This window comes from Silurus aristotelis, assembly GCF_946808225.1.
Source record: "Silurus aristotelis genome assembly, chromosome: 26".
NCBI classification, from domain to species: domain Eukaryota; kingdom Metazoa; phylum Chordata; class Actinopteri; order Siluriformes; family Siluridae; genus Silurus; species Silurus aristotelis.
Genome location: NC_139599.1, coordinates 990,969 through 1,018,543, shown reverse-complemented (window position 1 = coordinate 1,018,543; position 27,575 = coordinate 990,969). Strand labels below are relative to the sequence as shown.

General features: G+C 40.2%; 2 protein-coding genes across 2 annotated transcripts; both read right to left on the bottom strand.

The window, feature by feature from the left end:
- Positions 1-1,912: 1,912 nt before the first annotated feature.
- Positions 1,913-5,859, bottom strand: LOC310720471 (putative defense protein Hdd11). Its single transcript, XM_083531044.1, has 5 exons — positions 5,535-5,859; positions 3,492-3,604; positions 3,012-3,121; positions 2,666-2,730; positions 1,913-2,183 (listed from the first exon to the last, which is right to left on the bottom strand). The coding sequence occupies exons 1-5, from the start codon at positions 5,722-5,724 to the stop codon at positions 2,065-2,067; spliced, it is 597 nt and encodes a 198-aa protein (XP_083387170.1). The 5' UTR covers positions 5,725-5,859; the 3' UTR covers positions 1,913-2,064.
- Positions 5,860-7,175: 1,316 nt separating this feature from the next.
- LOC310720470 (U3 small nucleolar RNA-associated protein 14 homolog A) lies at positions 7,176-16,258 on the bottom strand. Its single transcript, XM_083531043.1, has 13 exons — positions 15,996-16,258; positions 14,565-14,661; positions 14,100-14,170; positions 13,759-13,972; positions 13,294-13,449; positions 12,909-13,028; positions 12,040-12,134; positions 11,763-11,964; positions 11,190-11,562; positions 9,629-10,095; positions 8,518-8,702; positions 7,969-8,068; positions 7,176-7,615 (listed from the first exon to the last, which is right to left on the bottom strand). Exons 1-13 carry the CDS (start codon positions 16,010-16,012, stop codon positions 7,316-7,318), a joined length of 2,397 nt encoding a protein of 798 aa, XP_083387169.1. The 5' UTR covers positions 16,013-16,258; the 3' UTR covers positions 7,176-7,315.
- Positions 16,259-27,575: the final 11,317 nt, after the last annotated feature.

The following is a 27,575-nucleotide window of genomic DNA, read 5'->3' as shown; positions in this document are numbered from 1 at the left end:
GTACGTGTATGTGGATGTTAGATTTTTTTTTGTCCAATCAGATTTTAGCCTCTATGTGCTGCCATGTGAATCTAATCTGCCCAGAGCCTTCAGAATCAATACTGCTGGACTTTTACCTTACGATTTGTACAGTATTGATGGTTGTTATAATTGCGATGTGATAGTGGTGGTATTAAGTGGTGAATTAAGTCGGGTACGTGCCCACTGAAGGCCCAGGTACCAAATGCACGGCCTGCCACTGATATATATAAAATATGTGTATATATATGTGTATGACCAATATGTATGGGCAGGTAGTAGCTCAGTGGTTACAGCATTGGCCCTTGGCTCAGAAGGTCATGAGGTCAAATCCCAGCTCCACCAAGTCGCTCTGGATAAAGGCATCTGCAAAATGTCTAAAATGTCAACTAGAAGCATCATCCTTTTTTATTTCCTTTCTCTAACACTGCTCCTGTAGGTCTGTACAGCACAACTCTTGGGGAGGAACCATGAAGGTTTTTTAAGTACTAACCAAACTGCACATTTTCTAACTGATGTTTCTGTGCAAACGTCTCACAAGCTGACTTACACTTTCCGAGCATGTGTTTTAGGATCCTTGGTTTCGAGGCATCACATGATTATAAATATTATTTCCAGATTAAATGTGAGATTGTGGTGTTTAAGTTTTGTCCCATGACTTTATGGAGTGTGTGTGTGTGTGTGTGTGTGTGTGTGTGTGTGTGTGTGTGTGTGTGTGTGTGTGTGTGTGTGTGTGTGTGTGTGTGTGTGTGTGTGTGTGTGTGTGTGTGTGTGTGTGTGTGTGTGAGAAGCCACTGGATTTAGCTGCTGCTTTATGTAGCACTGACTCTACGCTAATATTTACCCAGACTGTAATGGTGAGAGATGCCAGAAATGCCTCACTCCTCTCAGTTCAAGTGTGTGTGTGTAAGACACATGATCTGCACCACATTCACAACTGCAAACCACACACACACATGCAGTAGTAGTTTCAGTAACTTTCTTTGGCATCTATGTGTTAATGTTTCCCTCTGGCTTTCTGACAGGGAGATAATTAGAGGAAAAGGAAAAAGCTGGCGTCGTGTTATCGCGATTTAGAGACCGGATCGAGTTGTGAATAATCATCTATTACCGCTTTAATACCACAATTACAGGATAAAAATACTCCTTACAAATGTATTAGCATTATTCCAGTCTCGGGAAGAAACGAGCTGCGGAGAAATTTTACACTCAAGTGCTCAGATCTCAGGAGTGTGACGGCATAAGATTTAAATTACACACGAGCTGGAGTTCGTGATTTTCACCACATTCAGTTTAGATTTAGGGGTTAAACCTAAATTAAAGTCAGGGTTCAACTGTTTCGAAGATTAGGGTTAAATTTATCCTGAATTTAGGGATAAACCTAGAATTTGATGACTACACATTTTAATAATAAAAGGGAAATGTACAGATTAGTGTTGATCGGAGTTTAGAGAGAAGGTTGCTCTAGGGTTCGGTCTAAATCGGGTTAAGGGTTCATTTAGTCTTATACTAAGGTTAGATTTAGACATAAATTTATGTTAGATTTAGGATTAAACTAAGGTTAGGATTTCAATTACACTACAGTTGTAATTAGGGTTTAGCTAGTGTTAGTTTAAAGAGTTAATCTTGTTTGAGTGAGTGGAGATTTCAGGTTTAACTAATCCCAGAATTAAAGCTACAAATAGGTTAGACTTGTGGGTCATTTTTTTTTGTTAAGATTGAAGTTAAAACCAGACTGAAGTCCTGGGTTTAACATGTTAGGTTATGAGTCTACACTAGGGTAGGAGTCGGGTTTACTCCAAAGCTACGTTTAGACTAGGATTAAGTTTTCATTTCAGGGTTACAGAAGTTCAGTGTTTTGTTGTACACAATGAGGTCACACTCAGGTTGTGAACATTTTCAAATCAAACCTTACATTTATTTATTCAAAAGCTTCATTTCATACTTCACTGCGGGTAAAAAGAGATCCAGGAATCCTGCTACGGCGTATAAACGCGAGGAACACTGGTCAATTCTACACGGATTAGCGCGCTAACTGGGACGCGGCTAACGGGAGGTCGTTGATGGAGCATCGATAAACGATTGGAACACCGTGGACATCAGCATGAGGAACAGAACAGGTGTCACAGCCACCTTAGGATCAGCTGCTGCATTATTTCCTCCACCTGAGGTTGAGAAAAGCGTGAGAGGTTCAAGCACACAGAGCAGAAGAACATAAAAAGGAGTTGTTTTACATTTTAAGGTTCAGGTTCTGAAATACGAACATGCTCAGATCTCAGCTCAGGGGTGTGAAGAGACAAAACTAAGTGCACCCCTGTTATATTCTCGACTTCCTTCATGTACATTGTGAATTTAGTGAAGATCTGAGAACGTTGATGTTTTTGTCTTCGTGGAAAAATTGACGTTCTCCGATTTTCACCAAATTCACAGTGTACGTAAAGGAGACTGAGATCAACACAGGGGTGCACTTAGTTCTGAGCCTCCAATATTCAGTATATTACACTCAAGTAAAGGTCCAGGATTTTACGCAGAACTGAAACATTTTAATGATGATTTCAGTTATATGATGGAAACAACACTCTTGGAATATTAAAAAAATTTCCTACTGATTATAAACTTTATAAAGTTTTAAGTGTAAAACACTCACCTCTGTTCAGTGTCTCAGATTTGAGGTTTATCCAGAAAGTGGTTCTATTTGTAACTACGGTGGCCCTGAAGGACAAAAACACACATTAAATAAAAAAATGTATTAACCAAAATGTTATAAATAATATATTGTTATAATAATAATATTATTTTGGTATTTCTAATAAATAATATTTATATCAACACTATTTAATAAATAATAAACTTTACTTTTGCACTTTTACACACTCAGGTTCTACTGTACAGAAGCCTTTTGTGTCTTTATCGTTTTTGTGTCAGGAAAATCGTTTATCAATTAATAATCGATCGATTATTGATGATGTTTCCCGACTTTTCCGATCGCTTACGTGATAAAGGCGGAGTTTACTGAATCTGGAGGAATCCATGTGTAGGTCGTCTCATTGTTCTTAATGTTTATGTTGGAGTGTGTGATGGCACTTTGGCTGTTTCCAGAGCACTAAAACACAACACACACACACACACACACACACACAAACACACACATTACTAACAGACTGTGTCATGAAATAAAGTGCAAAGCTGTGATTTCCACTGTTGATTGTCGTTTCCATGGTAACAGTTGATTGACAGAAACATTTACATGCTCTGTAGAAACATATTGAAATAAACGTGGAGTCATTGATCACGTGACGTACGCAGGGGTGCACTTAGTTTTGTCATATTCCTGAGCTGAGATCTGAACCTCCAACATTCATTATGTTACACTCAATAAATGGTGCATGTAAATGTAAAGTATGTGTGTGTGTGTGTGTGTGTGTGTGTGTGTGTGTGTGTGTGTGTGTGTGTGTGTGTGTGTGTGTATTTACCGCTAAGTGCTGGGTGTTAGATGGAGGAGTACCCCAGGTCCCCACAGCGATCGGGTTGGATCCTGATCGGGCCTGCAGGAGCAAACCAATGTACACCGGGCCCTGGATCATCACTGACAAACACACACACACACACACACACACACACACACACACACACACACACACACACACACACACACACACACACACATTTTTGACACGTTACAAACTTCTACAAAATTCTGTGTGTGTGTGTGTGTGTGTGTGTGTGTGTGGACGTGTGTAAAGTACGTGTAGTACGTGTAATTGCAGCATTACGCCAGCAGGGGGGGCAGGCGATTTATTTAGCGCCACAATACATAAATAGATTTTTTAACTTTTCGCTGTAATTTATTTTATTTTTCAGTTTTCTAAGAAGAAATTGTTTTATTGAATTTTTCAGACACAATTCTTTCACAACGTGATATTTAGGCTAATTGTGTTACACACCTCGTTTTTTCGACTGGTTTCGGAAATCTGCTGTTATAAACAGAGCAAAACAAAACAAAATGATTCATCTATTTATTTATTGTTAATTGTTATTAAATAATTTTTTTATTTTTATTTTTTTAGGGGGGGGGATTTTTTTATTAAATTGTTAGTGAGGTTTAATGTTTTTTATGCGTTTTATACATATATTCATTTGTTTCTTTTATATATATATATATATATATATATATAATATAAATAAAAATATATGTAAATAATTATTCATGCAAAGGAAAATCTCATAAAAGAATTCAACAAAAATTAAATCAGTCAATTCTGAGTTTAGTTTATATATTTATAAGGTTATAGATATTATATATTATATATATGTGCCACATGTAACTGATGTCTGTTCACACATTACAGTGTAATTACTATGTTTTCTTTAACAATAAATAAACAAATAACAAACCCAAATCTTTAGAGTGAATATGGAACCAAAAATCCATTTCTGTACATGAAAAATGATTAAATAAATATTGCGTTTGTTTCTCGGACACGGATCGAGGCGAAGTGAGGATGAGTAACTCGAGAGATATTTAAAGCAAGACTTCCAAAAAACCACCGACCCTCCTGCCGTCTCTGAGCTCACTGGAGGTTTCCTAATCCAGTTCTTTACCCTCTCTAATGTTATCACAAATCACTCATGAAGCATTATAAGCTCTTCCTCTTCCTCATGGGCGTCAACGCTAATGCTAACTGCCTCTATAGGCTGCATCATGTTACACCTTTAACATCGCACCTTCAATTTAAACATCTGCACCCTTTCAAACCCCGCCATCCATCTCCAAATTCTCCTTCTCAATTCACACGTCTTCTTCCTCTTCCCTGAAGACTTTCTCCCCTCCGCTTCATCTGTTCTTCCTTTACCTCTCTCATAAAGAGCCGCCGTTCAGTCTAGTCTACAAATCCTTCCTTCCTTCAAATAGCTACCATCCATTTCTCCAAACTCCATCCCTCCATTTAAAATAGTTCAATATCCATCCATCATCTCTATCAGCTCACCTTCTCTCCACGCATCCAGAATTTTATCCATCCATTTCTGCTTTCTCATTCGTTTCAATCCATTTATCTAACCGACATTTATCCATCCACCCATTGTTCTCCACTCTTAACTAATTAGGCTTCCCTCCATCCAACCTTCTCCCATCAGCTCATAATCTACACATTCATTCATTCTCAACCAGTTTCCTCCGGTTTAGAGATGAAGTGCACGTTATTTCTCCAAGCAACTCAGCCATCAGGCACTGTTCTTCCATCCATCCACCCATCCATCCATCCATCCATCCATCCATCCATCAAGGGGGTTCTTTTAAAGTTGTTCTATGTATCTATCTGTCTGTCCATCCACTACCAGTAAATGGTACTTTTTAAAAAAGCTTCTATTTGAAACACTTTTCGACCTTTTCGAGTTCCTCTTCAGCACAAACTGTCACATTTCCCAATCTCCTCTTACTTCCCTCAGAAGGTCTCTCAGGATTCTTCAGTGCTGAAATAAATGAAAGAAATGCGAATCATAGCGTTTGAGGTTACCTTTGATCATCTGGTTGGTGCTGAAGGTGGTGTTGCTGACTTTGATGGTGTAAGGTGAGGGGCTCGTCTGTGAGGCGACGTTATGTCCAGGGGTCATGTCCCCACACCTGCCGACTGGAGCGCCGGCTGGATAACCAGCTACACCTGTCCACACCTGGAGCCAACACGCAACAAAGAGCACGAGGAGCATGTCAACGAAGAACTGATCCCACAGAACAAAAAGATGTGTGTCCCAGACCAGAGCAGACGGGCGGATAGAGAGAGAGAGAGAGAGAGAGAGAGAGAACGATTGAGTCCTGAGAAAGAAAGAGCAGCTTTTACAAGAAACTTTGTGCTGAGTCACAGCGGCATCAAAACTCCGAACAGAGCACCTCCCCTCGTTTCTTTCATCAGGCCTGCAGAGTCTGGCCTTCATGAAGAATTCATGGTGCTTCAGGTGAACCTGCACTTCCCAGAAATGCCCCACATGATCATATATCTATAACAGACAAACAAGGAACTTCTTTTGGGGCCAAAAAAAGATTAGTCTAAAAAACATGGAAATGATGATGATGATGATGATGATTCTAATTTCTGTCTGGTGTTTACAATAACCACAACGGAGCTTCAATTGCTCATATTTCCTTCCTTATGAACTCGTTCATCAATGATCCTTTGTTGAAGATATGAAAAAATGTCTGAGTGAAGGTTAAATTGTGGAATCTGATGCACTGCGTAAACAGATGCACTGATGCACTGCGTAAAAAGTTTGTTCCTGGGCAAAAGTAAGTGCACCTCTGGAGGTCTTTGACTCCTCAAACGACATTTTTTGTCTTGAACTCATGGATTTTTTCTGGTGGATAAAAAGATCAAAATGTCATCAAATTCACACCCTGCGTTTTGGAGACTGAGACTAACACAGTTTTAACACTTAGTTTTAGTTCTTGGGTTACATGTAGTGTGTAACTGAGACTAGTCACAGTTAGATTAGGACTAAAATGAGGTTTGTTGTTATATACAGGATTAAAGTTAATCTAAAGGGAGATGAAGATTTTTGACTGGGTTAAAGTTTTGGTTTAAATTTACATTAGAATTGGGGTTGAGCTTAGATTTAAGTCAAGGTTAAGACGGAGGATTTGGGGTTAAACAGGTTTCAATTCAGTTTCATCTTTAAAGGTTTAAACAGCAGATCGATTTATGGTTGAAAAGATGTTTAGGATTTGGCTTAACTTGAGTTTAAGTATAGATTGAAATGAGCGTTTATATAATCATGAACCCATATAATGATTGTAGATGTTGATAATGGTGTTCACCTCTTCTTGACTGGCTGAAGTCAGTAGATGTCCTCTGTGGTCTTCTGAGTTTCATGGTGTTGCATTTTTTCTTTATAAGAAAATGTAAAGCGACAAATCTGATAAAGAAATCGGACTCGGATGTCTGAGTGTTGGGAAAGTGACTGCTGTTAGCACATCAAACCTCTTTCCTTTCTTTACAAAACTGTGAAATCAACCTGCGGCACAGAACTGGTTTGAGCCGGAAAAAACAAATGCTTCCTTATTATTGAAATCGAACCCCAGTTCCTTTACCCGAAGCAGAAAAAAGGAATTTAGAGAAATGTTTAGGTTTCAGCTCATGGCCAAAGAATGTGTACAGACAGAAAAATAACGAGAAGTATTTTTATTACACAACAGGACAAAAGTACACAAGATCGCCATCATCCATCCACTTCCTCACTCATTTTCATTCCAGATCAGAGATCATGCCATCGTTCCGGTTTATAAAGTCACTCGTCTTTTCGTCTTCTATTTCTTCTTCTTTTTCTTCTTCTGATCTCTCCTGGCTCCGCCCCCTGGCCTCCTGGATGTCCTGTTCTTTTCCTCCAGGACGATCTGCGGCTTGTTCTTCAGCGCTGCTGCGCTCTTCTCCTCCTTCAGAAAGTCCTCCTTCCTGATCGGCTCGATGATGGAGCCCAGTCTGGTCACCACTTTGGGCGCGGTGAGTTTCTTTACGGTGCTCTGCGTGTTCCACGTCTGACCCACGGGAGAACGGATACACGTCTCGAACTGAGAGCTGTGCTGGAAAGGGAACGGCAGCTGGCTCACCTACAGAGAGAGAGAAAAGAAGAGAAAGAGAGAGGGATGAAGAGGGACAGAGAGAAACATGACAATATAGATGTTCAGAAATAAAATGAGGGAACGTCACAGAGAGACAGGAGAGAGAACGCATAAGTAAACGATAGAAAGACAGAGAGGAGAGAGAGAAAGAGTGTGTGAGCGAGAGAGAGAGAGAGAGAGAGAGTGAGAGAGCGAGAGAGTTAAGGACTGATAAAAAGATATTTCGAGCGATCAGAGAGTTTATTAAAAAGGAACAGAGAGCATTATGTAGTTAATGTGATTTATTTATTCACTCGCTCCTCGTCTGTGTAACTCCACTTCCTGTCTGAGCTGCAGGTTACCTGATGCAATGCGATGGACACGTTCCTCTTCTCAGAGATGATCACCGCCGGAAGCTTCTGGTCTTCTCTTGGGGCAGCAGGAGGAGGCTTCAGCCGGAACCTAAGACACAACCAGACTGTAACTAATGCAACATCCAGAACTTCCCGTATCCTGATCCGGAACCATCAGTACCCTGAATAACAATCATCCGTTCCCTGATCCGGAACCATTCCTTCCCTAGTCAAGAACCTGATTCAGGTCCTGTATCTGTCACACACTGATGTTTATATAAAGGGTGTTTATGAAATAAGTAAATTTATAAAATTGATTATATATTATAGTTATATAATTAAAGTTCTATAGTGATTCAATGCAGCTGGGGTGCCAATACTTAATTCTCAGAAAGCCTTGAATCCGATTTGTTCTGTTCCTCATCAACATTGGACATAACGGATTTTTGTTCCTCTGGAACATAAAATCTTCCGTATCCACGGTAACCGTATCTGTACAGTTCCAGGATTCTCAAAAAATCGTGAATACAGTAACGTTCCACTTCCTGTAACACTTACTTCCTGCGTTTATATCGGGAAGGCTTGAGCCCGACTCCGCCCCACTCCCCCCAACCGGGCAGGGTCAGGTCCACCACTTTGGGTTGCCCCGCCTCTTCCTGTTTCTTTTTGTCCTTTAGGAAGTCGGAGATGACGTCGTCTCCTGCGAAGGCTTCCTTAATGATGGACATCTGAGCAGACACGCCCTAAACAGAGAGATGTGAGAAGAAGATAAGACTGATGGAGAGATGACAGATTGTAGGAGATCAAACAAAAAAAAACAGGATATACAGAAACAATATAAACAAACAAATCAAAGTTTAAAAAAATGACGAATAGGAAAAAAAAAAAAAAGACAAAAATGAATAAATTATAGAAGAGGGTTGGGTTAAAAAAATTAAATCCCAAAGCAGCCTCCATAATCGCATCTCTCTCGATTTGGACTGTTTTGGTATAAAAGCACTGAGGTTTACAGTGTACACACATTAATCTGATATCAGGATTATCCAGTTTACACAACACTGGAATTAATCCAGTCGGAAAGAGCAGAGCAGAAGGTGTGAGGTCCTGGGAAAAGGGGCGGAGTTAAAATCCAATAAAAATAAGCAAGAAAAAAAATGATAAAATATCAACTTTTTATTTAAAATCACACCATTTTCTACCAGAATGGTTACTTTATGTATCTAAATAAATGTTCAGACTTTTTTATGTATTTAAATAGTTATTGCATTTTAACTCCGCCCCCTTCTAAATAACTTTACTATTGAGAATGCATCGATCCCAAGCTTTTATTTCACATGACATTTTTTATGTATTTTAAAAATGTTTATTATTATGGTCTGTGCTGAAACTAGTCATGTGACCGTAAGACGCGACTCTGATTGGCTGTTTAATAATACGGTGTAACCAAACAGTGCACATCCTCTTAATGAGAACAAATTAATTGATGGGACTCTGAAAAGCATCATAATAAAGAGAGGGGGAAAGAGAGAAAGAAGAGAGAGGGAGAGAGAGAGAAAGGGGGGGGGGGTGTTAATGTAGCTCTTTTCCAATGATGATAATTTTTTATATCTTTGTGCTTGGAAAAGGAGGAAATGAAATCGGAAATCTTAGTGTCCGTTCCTCGACTCACCTCCTCTTCCTCTCCTTCGTCTCCCTCCACCAGTGTCGGCGCCAGCGGCACTTTAATCGCGTTGGCGTTTTTAGTGAGCACTTCGCTCGGGTCGATTTCTTTCCTTTTCTTCTTGCCGTGCGGCTCAGACGCCGTGTCCACGCTGGCGGCGTATGAACCCGACACCGCTTCCTTTTCCACAATCCAGTCATGACCCAGGTCCTCCAGGTCCTCCACGGTCCGAGCGTGGACCAGACCCTCATCTAGAAGCCCCTCCTCTTCGTGTATTAGCTCCGCCTCTTGTACTTGGGTCACTTTGCGCGATGGCGGCTCGGTGCGCTTCTGGGGCCGTTTCATCAACCTGTTAAACAGTGTGTTAAATTCAGACACGATTTCTTCTTGCTCTTCTTCTTCTTCATCCTCCTCCTCCTCTTCGTCCTCTTCCTTCTCATCCTCCTGCACGTCTCCAACGGGTTTCTCCATAACTCCTGAATGATCACACAGCAAACATTATTAACTGTTTACGAGCCAAAAAAGACAATTACAGGATTTGGGGCGGGGCATCTGGAAATATATTTAGGGTGGTATCAAAATAATTTCGAAACTAGTTTTGTAACACACCAACAGACGGCAGCACAAAGCTGCACGCACAGTCACAGGGAGCACCGACCTTCATAAGTCAGTGTGCCGAAAGACTGAACATCTGGAGCTGTGCAACTGGTGCAGTTCTGACCACGTGTGCACGCTGTCACTGAGCTCCTCACACGTGAAACAACATGATCTCAGGTTTACAGCCTCCCTACTCGCCAGATTTGGCTCCTGCGGACTTCACCCTTCTTCCTAATAGATGAAGATCCGTCTGTTTTGGTACCATTGTGTAGATCAGGCACAAATCACAGAAGATGCTAGACACACTTCAAATAAAAGACTTCCAGGACACGTTCCAGAACAAGGCGTGGAGGAGGGCAGGTGGAGGTGGAGGAGTTATTTTCATCACCATAGCGACCGGCACAATGGAGTGTAAGGTGAGATGAGATTTTAGCAGTGAAGTGACTCAGTGCTGATAGATAATACATGAGAAGTGGTTTATTAGAGTGTGTGTTCAGTGTTTATCAACAACACTACAGGTAGTGACACCACCACCTGTGTCTGTGTGTGTGTGTGTATAATCTTTCCTGGTAGTACAATGGAAGGTGGAAAAGAAAGAAAAAAAAAAAAAAAAAAAAAAGACACTGACGGCTCCTTCCTATGGCTCCTACATAAACACCTCAATGTTTTTAAGAAGTGCAAGAGTGAGCTGTTACTATGGCAACGACAATAACGTTCAAGTTTAAACCTACACAACCTACTCTGAGGAAATGAATTGTCACCTCTCGGCCAATCAGATTTCAGAATTCAACAGCGCAGTTGAATACAAAGGTTTAATGAAGACAATTAAGTAGCGACAATTTTTCTAGAACAATTAGCATCACGTGCGTAAACTGCACGTGTAAACGTTCTAACTGGTATCAAAACCAAATCGCTTCCAACACACAAGTAGGCCACACCGACCCCCCCCTGCTCCAAGAGTGTGAGAACGTACCATCCTCCTCCTGCTGTGCGACAGGAACCAAATCGTCATCCTCGTCTTTCCTCAGCTTCCGTTTCATCTCAAAGTGCCTCAGCAGCTTCTCTTCCTCATTCTCCTCCTCCTGATCCTCGTCCTGTGCCTGGTTCCTCACCGGTTCCTCTGCATTCGTGGCATCAGGTTTCTCTGTAACCTCGTGACTTTCACTGGTCAGTTTTCCCTTCATCCACGGGTTCACGGAGCCGCCAGGCGACTCGGGCTCGTTCACAAAGTCGGGGAGAGCGCTCGCCTCTTCGTCTTCTTTCTCCTCATCATTGTCTGACGGCACGACAAGTTTCTGCGTCAGCTCCTTGTTCACCTCCAGCTGCTGCTGCATGGCCTTACGGGCCTGAAACACCATGCAGAGAGGGGAAGAGAGAGAGAGAGAAAGAAAGAGGGACGAGTTGGTGTGAAGATAAACACGAAATAAACACGTGTGTTTGTGCGGAATCATATTTAAATGCTACGATAAACAGACGCTTTTTTTGATGAAAACAAGAGAAAAGTCCTGCGTTGCCGCGGCGAGTTCCCCCACGCGCTGGTTCTTACCGAGTCGTCGTATTTGGCCATGATGGCTTTGGTCTTGGCCCATTTGCCGCTGTTCTGGTGTTTGAGAGACATCCTCTCCTCCATCCTGGACATCTCCATCTTCTTCAACTCCTCCAGAGCTGCATTTGGATCAGTCTTCATCATCTCATCAAACTGCTTCAGGAAATCCTTACGCTTAGCCTTCTTCTGTACCTTATGATACCTGAGGGAGTAAAGGATCTATTGTAACTGTAACACACTGTAATATAAAATATCACTCCACTCTGACTCCACTTACATCTTGCTTTTGATCTTTTTCTCTCTTCGAGCTTTGGCTTCGTAGTAAGACTGCAGCGCTCGTGCCTTCTGCAGCTCCGCACGCCGGATCTTCGCCTGCAAACCAACACAAGGAACGTTTAACAAACCTCCAACACCCGACACCTGTCCTTCAACAAAACATCCAGACTTTAACTAAAGACACTTTAGAAACCCACCACCCATCCTCAGACACCCGTCTTCAGTCATCCGTCCTCAAACACCAGACACCCGCCCTCAAGGACCCAACACCGCCCCTAGACACCCATCCTCAAAAACCCGTCCTCAAAAACCAGACACCCGTCCTCAGACACCAGACACCCGTCCTCAGACACCCGTCTTCAGTCATCTGTCCTCGAAAACCAGACACCCATCCTCAAAAACCAGTCACCTGTCCTCAGACACCAGTCCTCAAAAAGCAGACACCCATCCTCAGACACCAGACACCCATCCTCAGACACCAGTCACCAGTCCCCAGACACCAGTCACCAGTCCCCAGACACCTTTCCCCAGACACCAGTCCTCAGACACCCGTCACCGTCCTCAAACACCAGACACCCGTCCTCAAGAACCCAACCCCGTCCTCAGACACCAGTCCTCAAAAACCCACCACATGTCCTCAGGTACCAGACAAAAAACTTTTTCCAACCATCAACGTTATCACCAGACACCTGAGACCAACCAGCTGACATCCAAAACGCGCCATCCAGCATCCAGCACTCAACTCAATATTTATAATCAGGTGTAAGATTCATGGACACCGTTATCTATTCACATGTTCAGGAGGAAGGAACACCGTTTCACTTCACATGTAACAAACTGAAGCGATTGTTAAAAATGATCGACACTCACCTCCTCCAGACTCATGGCCCTAATGGATGCCTCCTCCACGGGGGTCAAGACGGGGTCAACAACCGGCTGATGATTACTGTGCAGGAGACTAAAGATCTGCTGCTCCAGAGGAGTTTGAGCCTGAGAGTGAGATAAATAATTGAGTCATATAGAATAATTAGTTGATGTGCTGCACTTTTATTATTTAGTAAGTGACCAATAATTTGTGAGCAGAAATGATAAAATATGCAACTAATTAGTTTTGTGGTGAATATATGAAACTCACACACGCGGGCGCACACACACACACACACACACACACACACACACACACACACACACACACACACACACACACACACACACACACACACACACACACACACACACACACACACACACACACCTTCCAGCCAGCCACCACCTGCTCCACACGCTTGGGTCCGGCTGTTTCCTGTTTTAGAGGGAAGATGATCTGCTCGGCCTTCTGGTTTTGTGCGATGACACTCTCCCAGCGGGACACCTCCGTACTGCTGCGCTCGTATGCCACGCCCCTCTGAATCTGTACACAAACACACACGAGAAACATTGTTTTACCAGCTTTTTCAGCTAAAACCTTTTTAACAAGACTTTCAAGATGGAGACCAATGAGAATGCAGAGGAGGCGGAGCTTGGGAATAGGAGCCAATTAAATTTATTACATTTTCCTGAACTCCTGCTGCCACATTTATAACTAAGGATGATAGATAGATAGATAGATAGATAGATAGATAGATAGATAGATAGATAGATAGATAGATAGATAGATAGATAGATAGATAGATAGATAGATAGATAGACACAGGTGTGTATGTGTAGATGTTAAACACACCTTCTCGGTTTGCTGGCGGCTCAATGGGAGCTCCAATGTCTCCTTCAGGTTCTGCAGGTTCCTCAGCTGCTTTTTGGTCTTGTTCGGTGCTCCGGGTGTTTTCTCCACCGTACCCAGCAGGTCAGAGAGCTGGACCTTCTCTCCTGCTCCCTCTGCGTTTACCGAGAACTCAGAAACCTGTAGACTTGCCTCCGATCTCTCCGCCTGCATCCTCCTGAGGAGAGGACGACCATGCATTACTATAGCAACCAACAGCTACATTAGCACACAGACATCAGTGTGTGTGTGTGTGTGTGTGTGTGTGTGTGTGTGTGTGTGTGTGTGGTGGGTCTCACACAGACCTTCTCTTTCCTCCCAGAGAGCTGATGGCCTCCAGAAGTTTTGTGTGTTTCCGGTCATCATCAACGTCCTCCTGAGGGTGCACACACACACACACACACACACACACACACACACACACACACACACAATCTTAAATAAAACTTTATCATTATAATTGGCAGCATGTTTACCATCACATGTTTTACTCGTTTCATTAAGATCCTGGTTTGGAATTTCCTCACCATGGCAACAACTCTGGCACATTCAAACTTATTTACACAAGAGTCATTAAACAAAGAGATTGTTTAAGAAAGAAGTAAAATTCATCTTCTGAGTAATTATTGTGCATTAGATGGAAGAGATTCAGTTGTTTGAGAGAAACTCTGAGAAACTCGAACGTCTCAGGATCCATTCAGAACCAAGTAAAGGCAACGTGTTAAACCCGGCTCTCAAACCGAGTGTGTGAGTGTGTGTGTGTGTTTTACCTCGTCTTCACTGGCACTAATTATGTTTTCCTCATCAAGTGAAAGCTCCTCCTCATCATCATCATCAAACACAACTTCAGCCATTTTAACACGTTTTCTGTGAAAGTAATGACGTGAATTACGTTTTGATATAAATTAAGCCAAAAAAGTTCTTATTCACGAGTTCACATTTAATGGAGACACAAATTTTCCAATATTCTTCAGAACACATTTATATTGTTCTTCATTTATTCCCATTGTTTATTTACGTTAGGATTTTATTTGCTTTGATTTTTTTTTTACTTTCTTTCTTTTGTACATTTGTAAAACTTATTGATCATGCCTTAAAATCTAAACAGAGAGGGAGAGAGACCGAGACCCTCAGCCTGGTGTATGTGTATATACAGCATCTTACAAAAGTAAGTGCACCCCTCACATTTCAGCACCTATTTTAGTATCTTCTCAAGGGACTAAACCATAGAAATGAAACTTGGATATATTTTAGAGTGTGCAGTTTGTGTATCAGTACTGATTTATTGTCCTCTGAAAATAACAACATAGTCATTACTGTCTAAATAACTCGCAACAAAAGTGAGTCCACAGTGAACATGTCAAAACTGTGTTCAAAGTGTGAATATTGTGTGTGAGCACCATCGTTCTCCAGCACTGCTTTAATCCTCCTGGGTGTGGAATTCAAGAGAGCTGCACAGGTTGTTGCTGGGATCCTCTTCCATTCCTCCATAATCTCATCACAGAGCTGCTGGATTAATTTGTTGCTTCTCCACCTTCCGTTTGAGGCCCACAGGTGCTCAAAAAGGGTTCAGGTCTGGAGACATGCTTGGCCATACTTCAGCAAACTGTTATAGGTTTTCTTGTGAGCAGCTTCAGAAGAGGCTCCTTCTGGCACCACGGCCTGCAAACCGACTTGTTGTGGTGTGCAACACGGTCTGATCACTGACACGTGAATCTTCTGCAAACTCTAAAGCAATGCTGAAGCACTCATTCGTCTCTTTTTTAAAGCAGCTTCTGAGGACTTGACTTCTCAGATGGACCCTGTTCTGAGAGGAACCCATCTCAGAAAACGTCTGTATGAACCTGATCACTGTACTGTAACTCAGGTTCAGGGTGATACTGATCTTCTTACAGCCTCGGCTCTTTGTGGAGATCAACAATTCTAACTCTCAAATCCTCAGAGACTCTTTACCATGAGGTGCATGTTGAACATCCAGTGGTCAGTATGACACCAAATAAATACTAATAAGACACTAAAATGGTTGCTAAAATGTGAGGTGTACTCACTTTTGTCTCACACTCACACTCACTCTCTCACTCTCACACACACACACACACACACACACACACACACACACACACACACACACACACACACACACACACACACACACACACACACACACACACACACACACACACACGAGAGAGAAGAATCACCTCTTGCTGGAGTCCATGCTGGATCTCTCCGCCACGCAGCACGTGCGCAGCAGCCAAGTCGCACAACAAAGTTTTTAAGCCGAATCTGTTTTAATATAATAAAACTACAGAATATCAGGTGAACTAAATAACAGCGATCACTTTCATTATCTTTTCGTTGTTAAACACACGGTTTCTCAATAAACACCAGCGCATTTAATGCGACTCCGCTTTCCACTGCTAGTGACGCGGCGGCGCGGAATGATGACGTATGCGGAAGTGCACCCCAGGCTTCCGCACTTCACCCACATCAGTATCTGACTTTACTCAATATTATTATTACTTTTATAACCGGAAATAGAATCTAAATGTGGGATGCGATGTTCAAAAATCACCTCTTAGGGGCAGGTGTCCACAAACTTTTGGCCATATAATGTGTATTGAATATAAAAAGATGTTTCCAGTATTTTCTATTACAAAACATTAATACATACAATAAACCAAATATCAATTAATCAAACTAATTTTTGGACATTGGATTCATTCTAGGCTTCTAGATTTCTATATTTAATATAATATCAAAGGTTGAAATCAAGCTGGAAATGAGTCTAAATGGATTGTAATCGATTAAACGATGATATATCTGATTGTTATTGTATTATAGGAACTTCGGTGTATTTCTGATTCTATGTGGGATACTGTATTTAACATAAGACACTGGGCTCAGAACTACAGTTTGCATGAACAGTTCTGCATTTAAGCACCAGTTACTGAACTGCGCACCTCAGCATTGATAAAACAGTAATGAAGTTGAGGATGAGGATGAGGTTCTCTTTAAAGTCTGGTTCATCTCAAGGTTTCTTCCTCATACCATCTCAGGGAGTTTATTTTGTACCACAGTCACCACCAGCTCACTCACTAGAGATAAACTCAGAGGATATATACAATTTTATAAACTGTTTTTCTTCGTAAAGTTGCTTCAGGACAATGTCCATTGTTAAAGCGCTATATAAACAAAACTAAATTGAATATTAATCAGATGTTGTTCTCTTCCTTGTAGATGGTTATTTCCCCTATTTTTAAGCATAAATAGACATAAACATAAAGTCGGTGCACCAATTTTAGTCACATGATATATTTAGAATATATTTTGGCATATTCAGGAGTTTCTTTTAGACCTACATTGTTCTAATTCTGCATTTAACCACCTCCCGTGTCCCAGAGTGCAGGATCATGAACCTTCACCTCTATTCTCCTGCAGATGGCCCTCTGTTTACAGATCACACCTTATCTTATAGATGCTGTTTATGGCTCTGACTAATCAGGAAGTCAAGCAATACATAGGTTTATTTATATGGCAGTGATAAGCAGACGGGGATGTGAAGTTCCTCCTCAATCCTCATAAACACACACCCCTTATTGTTCCATTTTTTGTATAAATACAATACATTACAATACGTTTGTGTATTAATAGATTTTAAAGCGTTTTTGCTACTAGAACAGTGACTCTTGTTTTTTTCAGAGGCATCAGCAACGGTTCAGATTACAACCTGATCGAACCCAAGATTTCTATCATATTTAAACTGATTATAAAGATTTCATTTCAATGCATATGAAAAAAATAAATAAATGAAGTCAAGTCAAGTCAAGTTTATTTGTATAGCGCTTTTCACAACAGACATTGTCTCAAAGTAGCTTTACAGAAAACAAACAAATCAAAGAACAAACATACATTTTATGAAAATGTTTTTATTACTGCAATCAGACTTATAAAGGATTATTTTTATCGCACTAGTCCACTCAGGGGTGTGTACAGCACACACTTGAAAGTAAAAACATTAAAATCGATATGACAAGGTGATGTTCAGGGAACAAAGGAGTCTCTAGCGAGCATTAGGTTTTCTGACATGTTCAAGACAAAGGAGGTTTTTATGTTTTTTAATGGACATTCGGCAATTAAAACCATCCGTGTGGAAACATAGCAAAAGTTCTGTTCGGGGTGTCCTGATGATTTATTTAATTTAAAACACCATAATTACAGGTTTGTCTTTGTGAGCAACTGGCTCAGTGCAAAGAAAGAGCAGTAACAGGAACCTGTTATTTCAATGTTCTTTTCTTTATGTGTCTAATAGACATGAACAAGTTCTTTAAAAAACATCTATGACCTTTGAAACATGTCCTGTCTTCATGCTCTATGTTGAGTTTGGTTTCACTGATAATAAACATACATTCGTATAAAGCATCAATATTTGTCAATGTCCATTTTTATTAGAGTATAAAAAAAACTTAAAAAGTATTAAATTAAGATACTTTGAGAACAGACACAAATGTGCGATTGAGTTGCGATTTATCGTGAGTTAACTCACGGCAATCATGTGATTAATTGTAAATAAATTAATTGACAGCACTAATTATAAATAATAAATATAATATAGCGCTCTCCGTGCAGCAGTCTAACGTGTAAAAACAAACAGCAAGTGGCATCTGTGATTCGCCTCTAGAGGCCGCTCTTATAATGACAGCGGACCGGAACCCGGAAAAACTATCGATATGGATTTTTGGTTGTTCCACATGTAGTCGCTTGGGTCTAATGATCTAACAGATTATATGTTTTAGATGCAGACAGATTGCTGTAGAGTAAAATGTATAAAACACTTAATGATTTGATGAGAAAATAATTATGTTTGAGGCGCCAACAGTAACCTTAAATTTAATGGTAAATCACTAATTTAGGCCACGCCCCTTTTCCCTAAATCTGGTGCCAAACTACGACCCAAGAAGAAACTCGACTTTGGGAACTGCAACTTTGTGTACATGTTTAAATATGTCACAAACATGCTAGCCCACCATGCTAAACTGGAGACTATATTCTACAGCTACAGTGTGTGAAAAAACGTTTAGAACTGTACACGTGGCACGTGCCAAATCTGCGTTTGCGGTTAAGTGGTAAAGTGTGGATGTTTAATTTGTGTACTTTTCAAAGGACTGGCAAAACATCGAGTCACAGAGCAATCGTCAGAAAGTACCCAGGGTGCGCACACACACACACACACACACACACACACACACACACACACACACACACAGGCTGAGAGGTTCTTCTTACCTGTTCTCGTCGTTCCTCTCGTCCTCCTGCAGCCATCTGTTCAGAGAGCGAGGTGCAGATGGAAATGACGGATCAGAGACGTGTGTGTATGTAAATGTAATTCAGCGGAGTTAATGTTCTCCTCCGCCGTGTGTTTTGGGTCTGAATTAACCATTAATGAGTGTTAAAATAAAAGATATTAAAAAACACCTGAGTGTAACCTTCTGTCAGGACGCTGCAGATCGAGCCGCTGCCACCAATTAGCTAAAAAGTCTGCAGGAATTTATTCCTAATATTTATTATATTCATCGCTTAAGAGTTACACGCTGAGACGCTGTTTCTTCAGCCATATCGTAGGCGAACACACACCCACTATAGCCCATCTGTTGCTTTGTACAATACTAGTGGCCCCTGTTTTACCCCCTGTCCATCATACTGCACGTGGTTGCACGACTGAGCAGGTATTTACGTGAGTAAACTTTCATCCTCTGTGAGACTAAACTCTTTACACGAGAGCTTTGGGTTCTGATCGGGTAGAAGGTGTTAAACTGCAGGTGTATATTAATACATGTTCCAGTACATTATCGCTCACTTAAACGTTTTCACTGTGAGGAGATCGTTTAGGGAAGGAGTCACCAGTGTCAGTGTTCGAACTTCAAACCTGCAGGTGATAACGCAGGTGTAAGATGTTACAGGATGTTGTTGCACGATGTGGAGGTGAAGAACGGCCTGAGGTGAACTTTATAATGTTGTAAAGTTTCACACACAAGTCGTGGATTATCACCTAAGACCAGGGTCACTTTCCAGCATTGAGGAGTTCAAGCCGTTATTGATGTTTGCAGAGCGAATCTTGCATCTCGTTACAGCTACATTTCATCCGCTTCGAATCATTGAACGTTTTCTTCTCCTTGTAAAACTCCTCCATGGAGCTCAGTGAGGTCAGTAGGTAATGTTGAACCTGGATGTTATTATTGTTACAGGTGTTTATAAGCAGCATTTAGAACGCAAACTAGCCGTGTGTTCAACACTCTGAAATCACACGTGAACTCCTTCCAGCCAATCACAATCCACTATTCAGACACCGCAGGGGATGAAGTGCTGATGAGGTTAAGTGAAATAAAATCTACTTTACAGGGTTTATAGAGAGATATAAATGCATTATAACCAGTAATATAATCTGTGAGTGTGTGTGTGTGTGTGTGTGTTACGTGGTAAAGCCGTGACCAGTAAAGAAGAAGAAGAACGAGACGTATCAGCCTGGTGTGTGAAGTACAGGAAAGTACTAGTTTTTATTCCTTCATATTCAAACTTCACAAACAGCGTGAACTTGTACAATACCTCAAGAGAGTGAAAATTACAAAAAAGTGCTGGTAACATTTACAAAAAAATCATCCTTACTTTTGCGACAATCAGTTATTCTTCCACTCCTTTTTTTAGTCTTTTGTATTAAGGCTTAATACTTCTGTATAAAGTATATGCAAGATAAGTCTTCACAGTTTTTTTCGAAAAAAAAAAAGTCACAATATTATGTAACATAATGAAGCTTTTACAGCTATTTTTCTGTATAATAACAAATACACATCACTGGTAATTATACGTGAAATACAGGGCTTACTGTAAAATGGCAGGTAATGATACTGACTGCTGAAATAAATCTTTTTTTTTTTTTTTTTTTTGCTTTTTTTAAACTTTTTTTTTTTTTCCTTAAACACGTTTATAGGAAAGGTTACATGAACGTAGCGCTGCAATAACTGAAGAAGAAGAGAATGAAAGGAATAGTATGCTTAACGAAAAAAAAAAAAACAAAAAAAAAAAACCCAAACAGAAAAAAAAAAACAGGGAGATCGCCTCCAAACTTTGGCACATCCCTTACATTTTTTTCTTTCTTTCCGCTTGAATATTAATCGGGTTTCTATCGGTGTTGATGTTATTGTGGATGTCGTTGTGGATGCTGTTGTGAGCGAGACCGGTGGTAAATGAAATCATGCTGCGTAGTAAGGTGCTCGATCAGACGCATTAGACTCGACTCGACTCGACTCGACTCGACTCGGCCACGATAAGGTGCATTTATAAGACTCAAAGCATGGAGGCCTTTTATTATCCCACTAACAAAGTCAATAATAATAATAATAATAATAATAATAATAGGAAGAATTTACAAAAGAACACAAAAACAAACGTTATGACCAACAGTCTCGAGGCGACCTCGTAAATAAAAAAAAAAAATTAAATAAAATTCTTTATGCTGTATATATGTGTGTTAGGCGTGTGCCGACATCCTGTGTGTGTGTGTGTGTGTGTGTGTGTGTGTGTGTGTGTGTTTTTACATCATGCGTGAGCTTTAATATCGATGGTAAAAGTGTGATTCTGTTGCGTTCTGCTATAACAATTTAAGGAGACAACCATTTAAAGATATGACCATATAAGGGCATGACCATATAAGGGTATGATGCTAGCGATACAGTGTGACGCAGCTGATGGTCGGCACGCGCCCAACCGCGGGTGTGTTACAGAGTGCGATGTGTATGTGATGGTCTGAACCGAACGCGACACACGACGAAGCAGAGAGATTTTTCAGGTTTTTTTTTTTAATCCAAAGGTAGTGGGAGTGGGAGTGGGAATGGGAGTGGGAGTGGGGTAATAGGGGGATGGGGTTGGGGTTGTAAAAGGACTTTTTTCCCCCGTAAGCTGCGCTAGTTTTACAGATCAGCGTTATGAGAGCTCTAGCCCTAAAAAATCGACCCTCATGCACACGGTTAAAGTGACGCGACAAAGCTCGCTTTAATTCACCTACATCACGACAAAGCGGTTTTGGTTTTTTAGTGCAAACACAATTCGGCTGGCTTCAGCTTCTCGAGAATAACAAGCTCACCAAGAAAGATCACATTGAAGGCACATACTTATGCTTCCTCTAACACGCGACGATTTCGAGAGAGACGTGACACCTTTTATTTATTTATTCGTTTATTTCTTTATTTATCCGTTTATTTTTTAAAATTCTTTTTTTAATTTTTTTTTTTTTATATTTGCGACACCTTTCAATAAACACCACAAAGCGCTTATTACATTAAAGCCACTAGTTTCTGACAAAATCCAAAAAAATTCATCATCACCACTATTTTTATGATTGCTATCCGTTACCGATTATTCGTGAGCGTAAGTTACAAATAAATAAATAAATTAGCCGTAAAGGAAAAACGATGTGGAATTGTTTTGGTTTCCTTTACGGGTAATTTCCCCGGGGCCGGGCGGGGCTACCGGGCGGGGCCTGGCGGGGCTACCGGGCGGGGCCTGGCGGGGCCGTAGCTGTGTGTATGCGGGACTCGTTTCCGGTCACACGCAGAACCCCAGTTTTCAAGACGGAATTACACTCGGATGAAATTGTTTTTGTAGTTTTTCCGTGAGAGCATCCCGGAGACACGGCGGCGTTTCGTTGGACTGCTGTGTAAGAGATCGAGGACGGCAGCAACGACCACGACGAACGGAAGAAGAAGTCCATCTACACACACGTGCACTACGTCTTTAGATTGAATATTTTCAGCACACAGACCTGAAGGACAGACAGAAACTCCTGCAAAAACTTGTGCCGGCTGAATTTATTTCGTTTTTTCTTTTGGATGATTTTCCGAGCGCCGTGTCTCCGGGGCGAATCTCCGCATCTCATCTGTCTTGTTATTTTTTTTCCTCCTTCTTTCATTCTTTCTTTTAACCCCCCCCAAAAAACGTTCACGATCACGATCACGTGAGGAAACAGGAAGTACTGATGTTTTTAGTTTTACGCGCCTCGTTCCCCTTTTTCGCATCCTTCTGCGTAACGAACCCGAAGTCTCCTGCACGTGTGAGCCTTGAGGACGTCACGTCACACACGCACACACACACTTATGCTTGTACCTTTTTTCCTTTTTATTATTTCTTTTAAAAAAAAAAAGACCCTCGTTATCAGTGTAAAACACGCAGCAGGGTGCGAGCGCTCGGGCGGCTCACGGTTCACTTCACCCACGCTGCCGGAATCGTCACTCCAACTGTTCTGTTCTTTACATGTGTATTGCTGTTTAACCAAGAAGACCCACACATTGTTTTAGTGCAAATTTCTTTTCTCAATTTGGAAAAGTGGCAGTCGGGGTTTACGTCGTTGTTGTTGAAGAAGAAGAAGAAGAAGAAGAAGAAGAAGAAGAAGAAGAAAGATGTTTTGCGATAAAGAGCGAGAGACAACTTTTAGTGGTTTTCTGAAAAACTCTGTTAGTTGAGTGGTTTCCCTTTTTTTCTTTTCTTCTTTTTTAAATTATTGATACCGTATGTGTGTGTTACAGGGAGGCATGTGCTGATATCGAGCTCTCATATCACGATATTTACCATAGGATTAAAAAAAAAAAAAACAATTTACTTGAAAAGTGTTTTAAATGAATACAATTAATGTTAATATTTTTAAAAAATTAAAAAATTCAGGGATTCACTTTTATTGAATTTTTTTTTATAAATTGCGTTAAAAATACAGAAGGCACGCTCAGTACAAATTTTTCCGATGTCGATATCGTGATATATATTGCGGCGCTGATTATCGGCACACGCCTTCAGCCTTTGCAGACTTTTGGTCACAAATCTCTCTTCTTTTTTTTTTTTTTTTTTTTCTCTTTTCTACAAATGTAATACTTTTTTTCTTGGTATTTCGTGACGTGACGTGACGGACGCAGTAATGCCGTGTCGCGTGCTGCTTGTTTGTGTCTCACTATAGTCCAGTGTTTGACAAGTCAAAAGTGTGTGTGTGTGTATATATATATATCTATATCCATATATCTATAAAAAAAAAGGCCGTGTATACACACACACACACACACACACACACACACACACACACACACACACACACATTAAAAAAAAAAGAAAAGCAAACAGGTTACACCTCAGGAAACAGCAGTCGTAACAAAAGCAAACACACTTTAATATAAAGATTAAAAAAAGACCGATTTTTTTTCGTATCTAACTGCAGCATATAATTTAGGGTTGCTTAGTTTTTTTTTTAATTTACATAAAAAAAAGTCTAATCTTTCCTAGCGTTACTACGACAGCTCCACTTCCCTCCTCCACTCGTACACGATAAACCTTTAGCATGAGGACGGAATGGAAGAACGAGGTGGGAAAAAAAACAGTGGAAATAAATGCTGCTCTATAAGTGCTTCTTTACATGACGTAATTGCGGACGTGTCGCTGACGTGTCGCTGACGTGTAGCTATATGACTATAAACAGCGTACAAACCAATAAAAAAAAAAAAGAGAGAAGAATATTGAATACTCCAGCTCTACAGCACTCGATTGTACATCAGGATAAAAAAGAGGGCAGCGATGATGCTAACAGGGTAAAATGGATATAAATATATAATATATATGTGTATGTTTATATATATGTATATAAATATATGCGGACAAACAGCTAACCCATGTACGCTAATTGGAACGGAGCTCATGCTTCACCGTTATATTGCCTTGTATCTAATGACCACGGGCTTTACATTCTACTCTGATATCCACCGTATTATTATTATTTACTCTTTTTTTTTTTTCTTCTTTCCACCCACATATTTACACCACTGATTAATATTCATGTGTTTACATCACAGGAAAGAACAAACAAAAACAAAAACAGGAAGTAAAATCAGGAACTGGGAAACATTTGGTCCTTTAGTCTGACGTGACGGACGATGTGCACGGGCCGCGCACGTGACTGCTTTTGTGTGTGTGTCCGTGTCGCTTTGTGTGTGTGTGTGTGTGTGTGTGTGTGTGTGTGTGAGACTGGGTGAACTCATGCAGATGCTGGAAAAATGCGAGAACATGCGTCTTGAACAGGCACTAGAGTTTCAGTGTCGATGTTTTTCATTCAGGAAGATTCGTGTAAGAGCGAAAAAGTACAGAAGAAAACAATAATAATAATAATAATAATAATAATAATAATAATAATAATAATAATAATAATAATAATAATAATAATAATAATAATAATAATAATGTGCAAACAAATAACCAGCTTGGTCCTTTTTTAAATTTCTATTTAAAAAACAATTTTCCAAAATGTGTTTTTGTAAAAAAAAGGGCACGACTCAGTTTTATTCGTTTATTTATTTATTTATTAGTTTAAGGAAACGCAGTCGGCTGATGACGGAGTGAACGAGTGCAACTGACGACCGGTTCAGAAAAGTTTTCTTTTCTTTCTTTTTTTTTTTTTTTTATCCTCAACTCACTGAACCGACGGCGACTCGTACGTTTACATTAGAAAAAAATTAATTTGGAAAAATCTTTTTTTGATGGAGTTTTTGTTTTTAAATAAAAAAAAGACCATGTGAAGACGCTTTGCTCTTTGGTGTTTACAGGAATAATAATAATAATAATAAAAATAAATCGGTCTCAGACTCGGCTCAGGTGGTTCTGGTTACTGAATGAGATTAAGAATTATGACTAAACACAAAGATTAACAACTTCGAAGGTTTTAAGCAGCTAAGATTAGCGTTAGCATGTCAAAGGCCAAAAACATATGCTGTAAACTCGCCACAGTGCAGGGGATTGTTTAGGTTTAGATTGAGGTGTGGGATTATGGGATTATTGTTTTAGGTCTTAGATACAGGTTTAGGGTTCAGGATTAGGGTCTGGGGTTTGGTTAGTTCTGGTCTTGGATGTTGTAAAGTTCTGTCTTATTTTTAATAATATAAATAATAATAATAATAATAATAATAATAATAATAATGAACAGATTAGTTTTAGAATTTCTCCCAAAAAAGCAGATGTTTTTGTTCAGATCTGTCATTACGATGGACTACAGGGTTTTCTGTGTTACCCACAATGCCACGCGGTGTGTAGAGCACTGCGGCGGCGCTTTAGTTTTCACGCGTGCTGTCCTGCAGAACAACATGCAGCTGATTAATCGTCTTATTCAGGAGAGAAATCACAGAGTAACATTTTCACCAAAATTCATTCTACATTAAACTGAACAGAATTTGGGGAAAAACTTCACTAAAACAGAAGCAAGTTTGAAATCTTTCGCTATTTTGTCATAGCAGGAATATTGTGGGCGGAGTTTGGCTTTAACACATGACGCTGATGTGAAACTGGTATAGTGATTATACGGAATGTGTGTATTTGTATAAACAAATAAATCGGTGATTCTGTAAGTCCTCATCCTACACTACGTTTCTGTAACGTGAAAAAGGATCTTTTATTTGGAGTAAACGAGTGCACGAGTTCCAGACGATTGTTTTATAGACGTTCGTCTCTGAATGGGAGGATGGAAGTGAAGTCTCTTGGACGCGGGACGGAACGCGAGCGCGGGATGTGACGCCGCCGCATTGCTCAATTCAACTCCAGCAAAATAAACATTCGTTCGTCCGAACGCGAAAAAAAAAAAAAATTTAAGGATGAATGGAATTTCTTTCTTTCTTTCGTTCTTTCTTTCTTTAATACGGGATTGATTTTATTTATTATTTTTTGTGATGATTAAAAGTCCAGAAGGTGATAATAAAAACAGACAGAGGCGTATAAAGTTTTGTGGAGGAAGAATTGAATAGGCGAGGGAGAGGAGAGGAATGTCGGGGATTCGGTCGGGGGAATGCGAGCGATGATCGATATTTAGACCTTGTGTGTTTTTTTTTCTCTCTTTCTCATTAATGCTCCTTTTATTCTCTCAAGGACGAGCGATTGTGTGGGGAAGAGAAAAGGAGGCGTCGATGCTGCGGCTGCTCGGATGAGACGCTCAAAGCGCTCCGATAAGCACTTGTGTGGAACATTCCACTGCGAAACTGTTCGTACTTTCGAGCGCGAACTCTTTACGATGACGCAGCGAAGCCGTTAAAGTAGTGGTACATAACATTCGAATAAAAATCTGATCAGTTCGGGTTGGTAAATGTCGCCGGCTCTGATTTATTCCTCTATATGTAGATCTAGATCTATCTAGAAGGAGGATAAACCCCACAACGCCGGATTTGCAGCACCAGATTAGCATTACCAGATTAACAGCGCCGGATTAGCAGCGCCGGATTAGCAGCGCCAGATTAGCAGCGCCGGATTTGCAGCACCAGATTAGCAGCGCCGGATTTGCAGCACCAGATTAGCATTACCAGATTAGCAGCGCAGGATTAACAGCGCCGGATTATCATTGCTGGTGTTGATGTTAATGTTCTCTCAGAATGATTATATATTTGGTTATTTATTGATATTTATTCTCCTCGTTCTTCTGAAACTTTTTTAATGATCATAATATACTCTGGATTTAAATAGATACAAATAAAGAAAAGTCAATAATTACTATAAATGTATTGGAAAATGTTTATATATTTGGTTCGTGTTTAGAAACTAAATCTGTACAGACTGAATTTATGGCAATTTTTTACAATTATTATTATTAATATTATTATTATTATTATTATTATTATTATTATTATTATTATGATACATTAGAGTACTGAATGCAAAACAATTGAAAACTCTCAGGTCTTTTAAACAAATAAAAAAAAATAATTTTAAATATAAAAGTT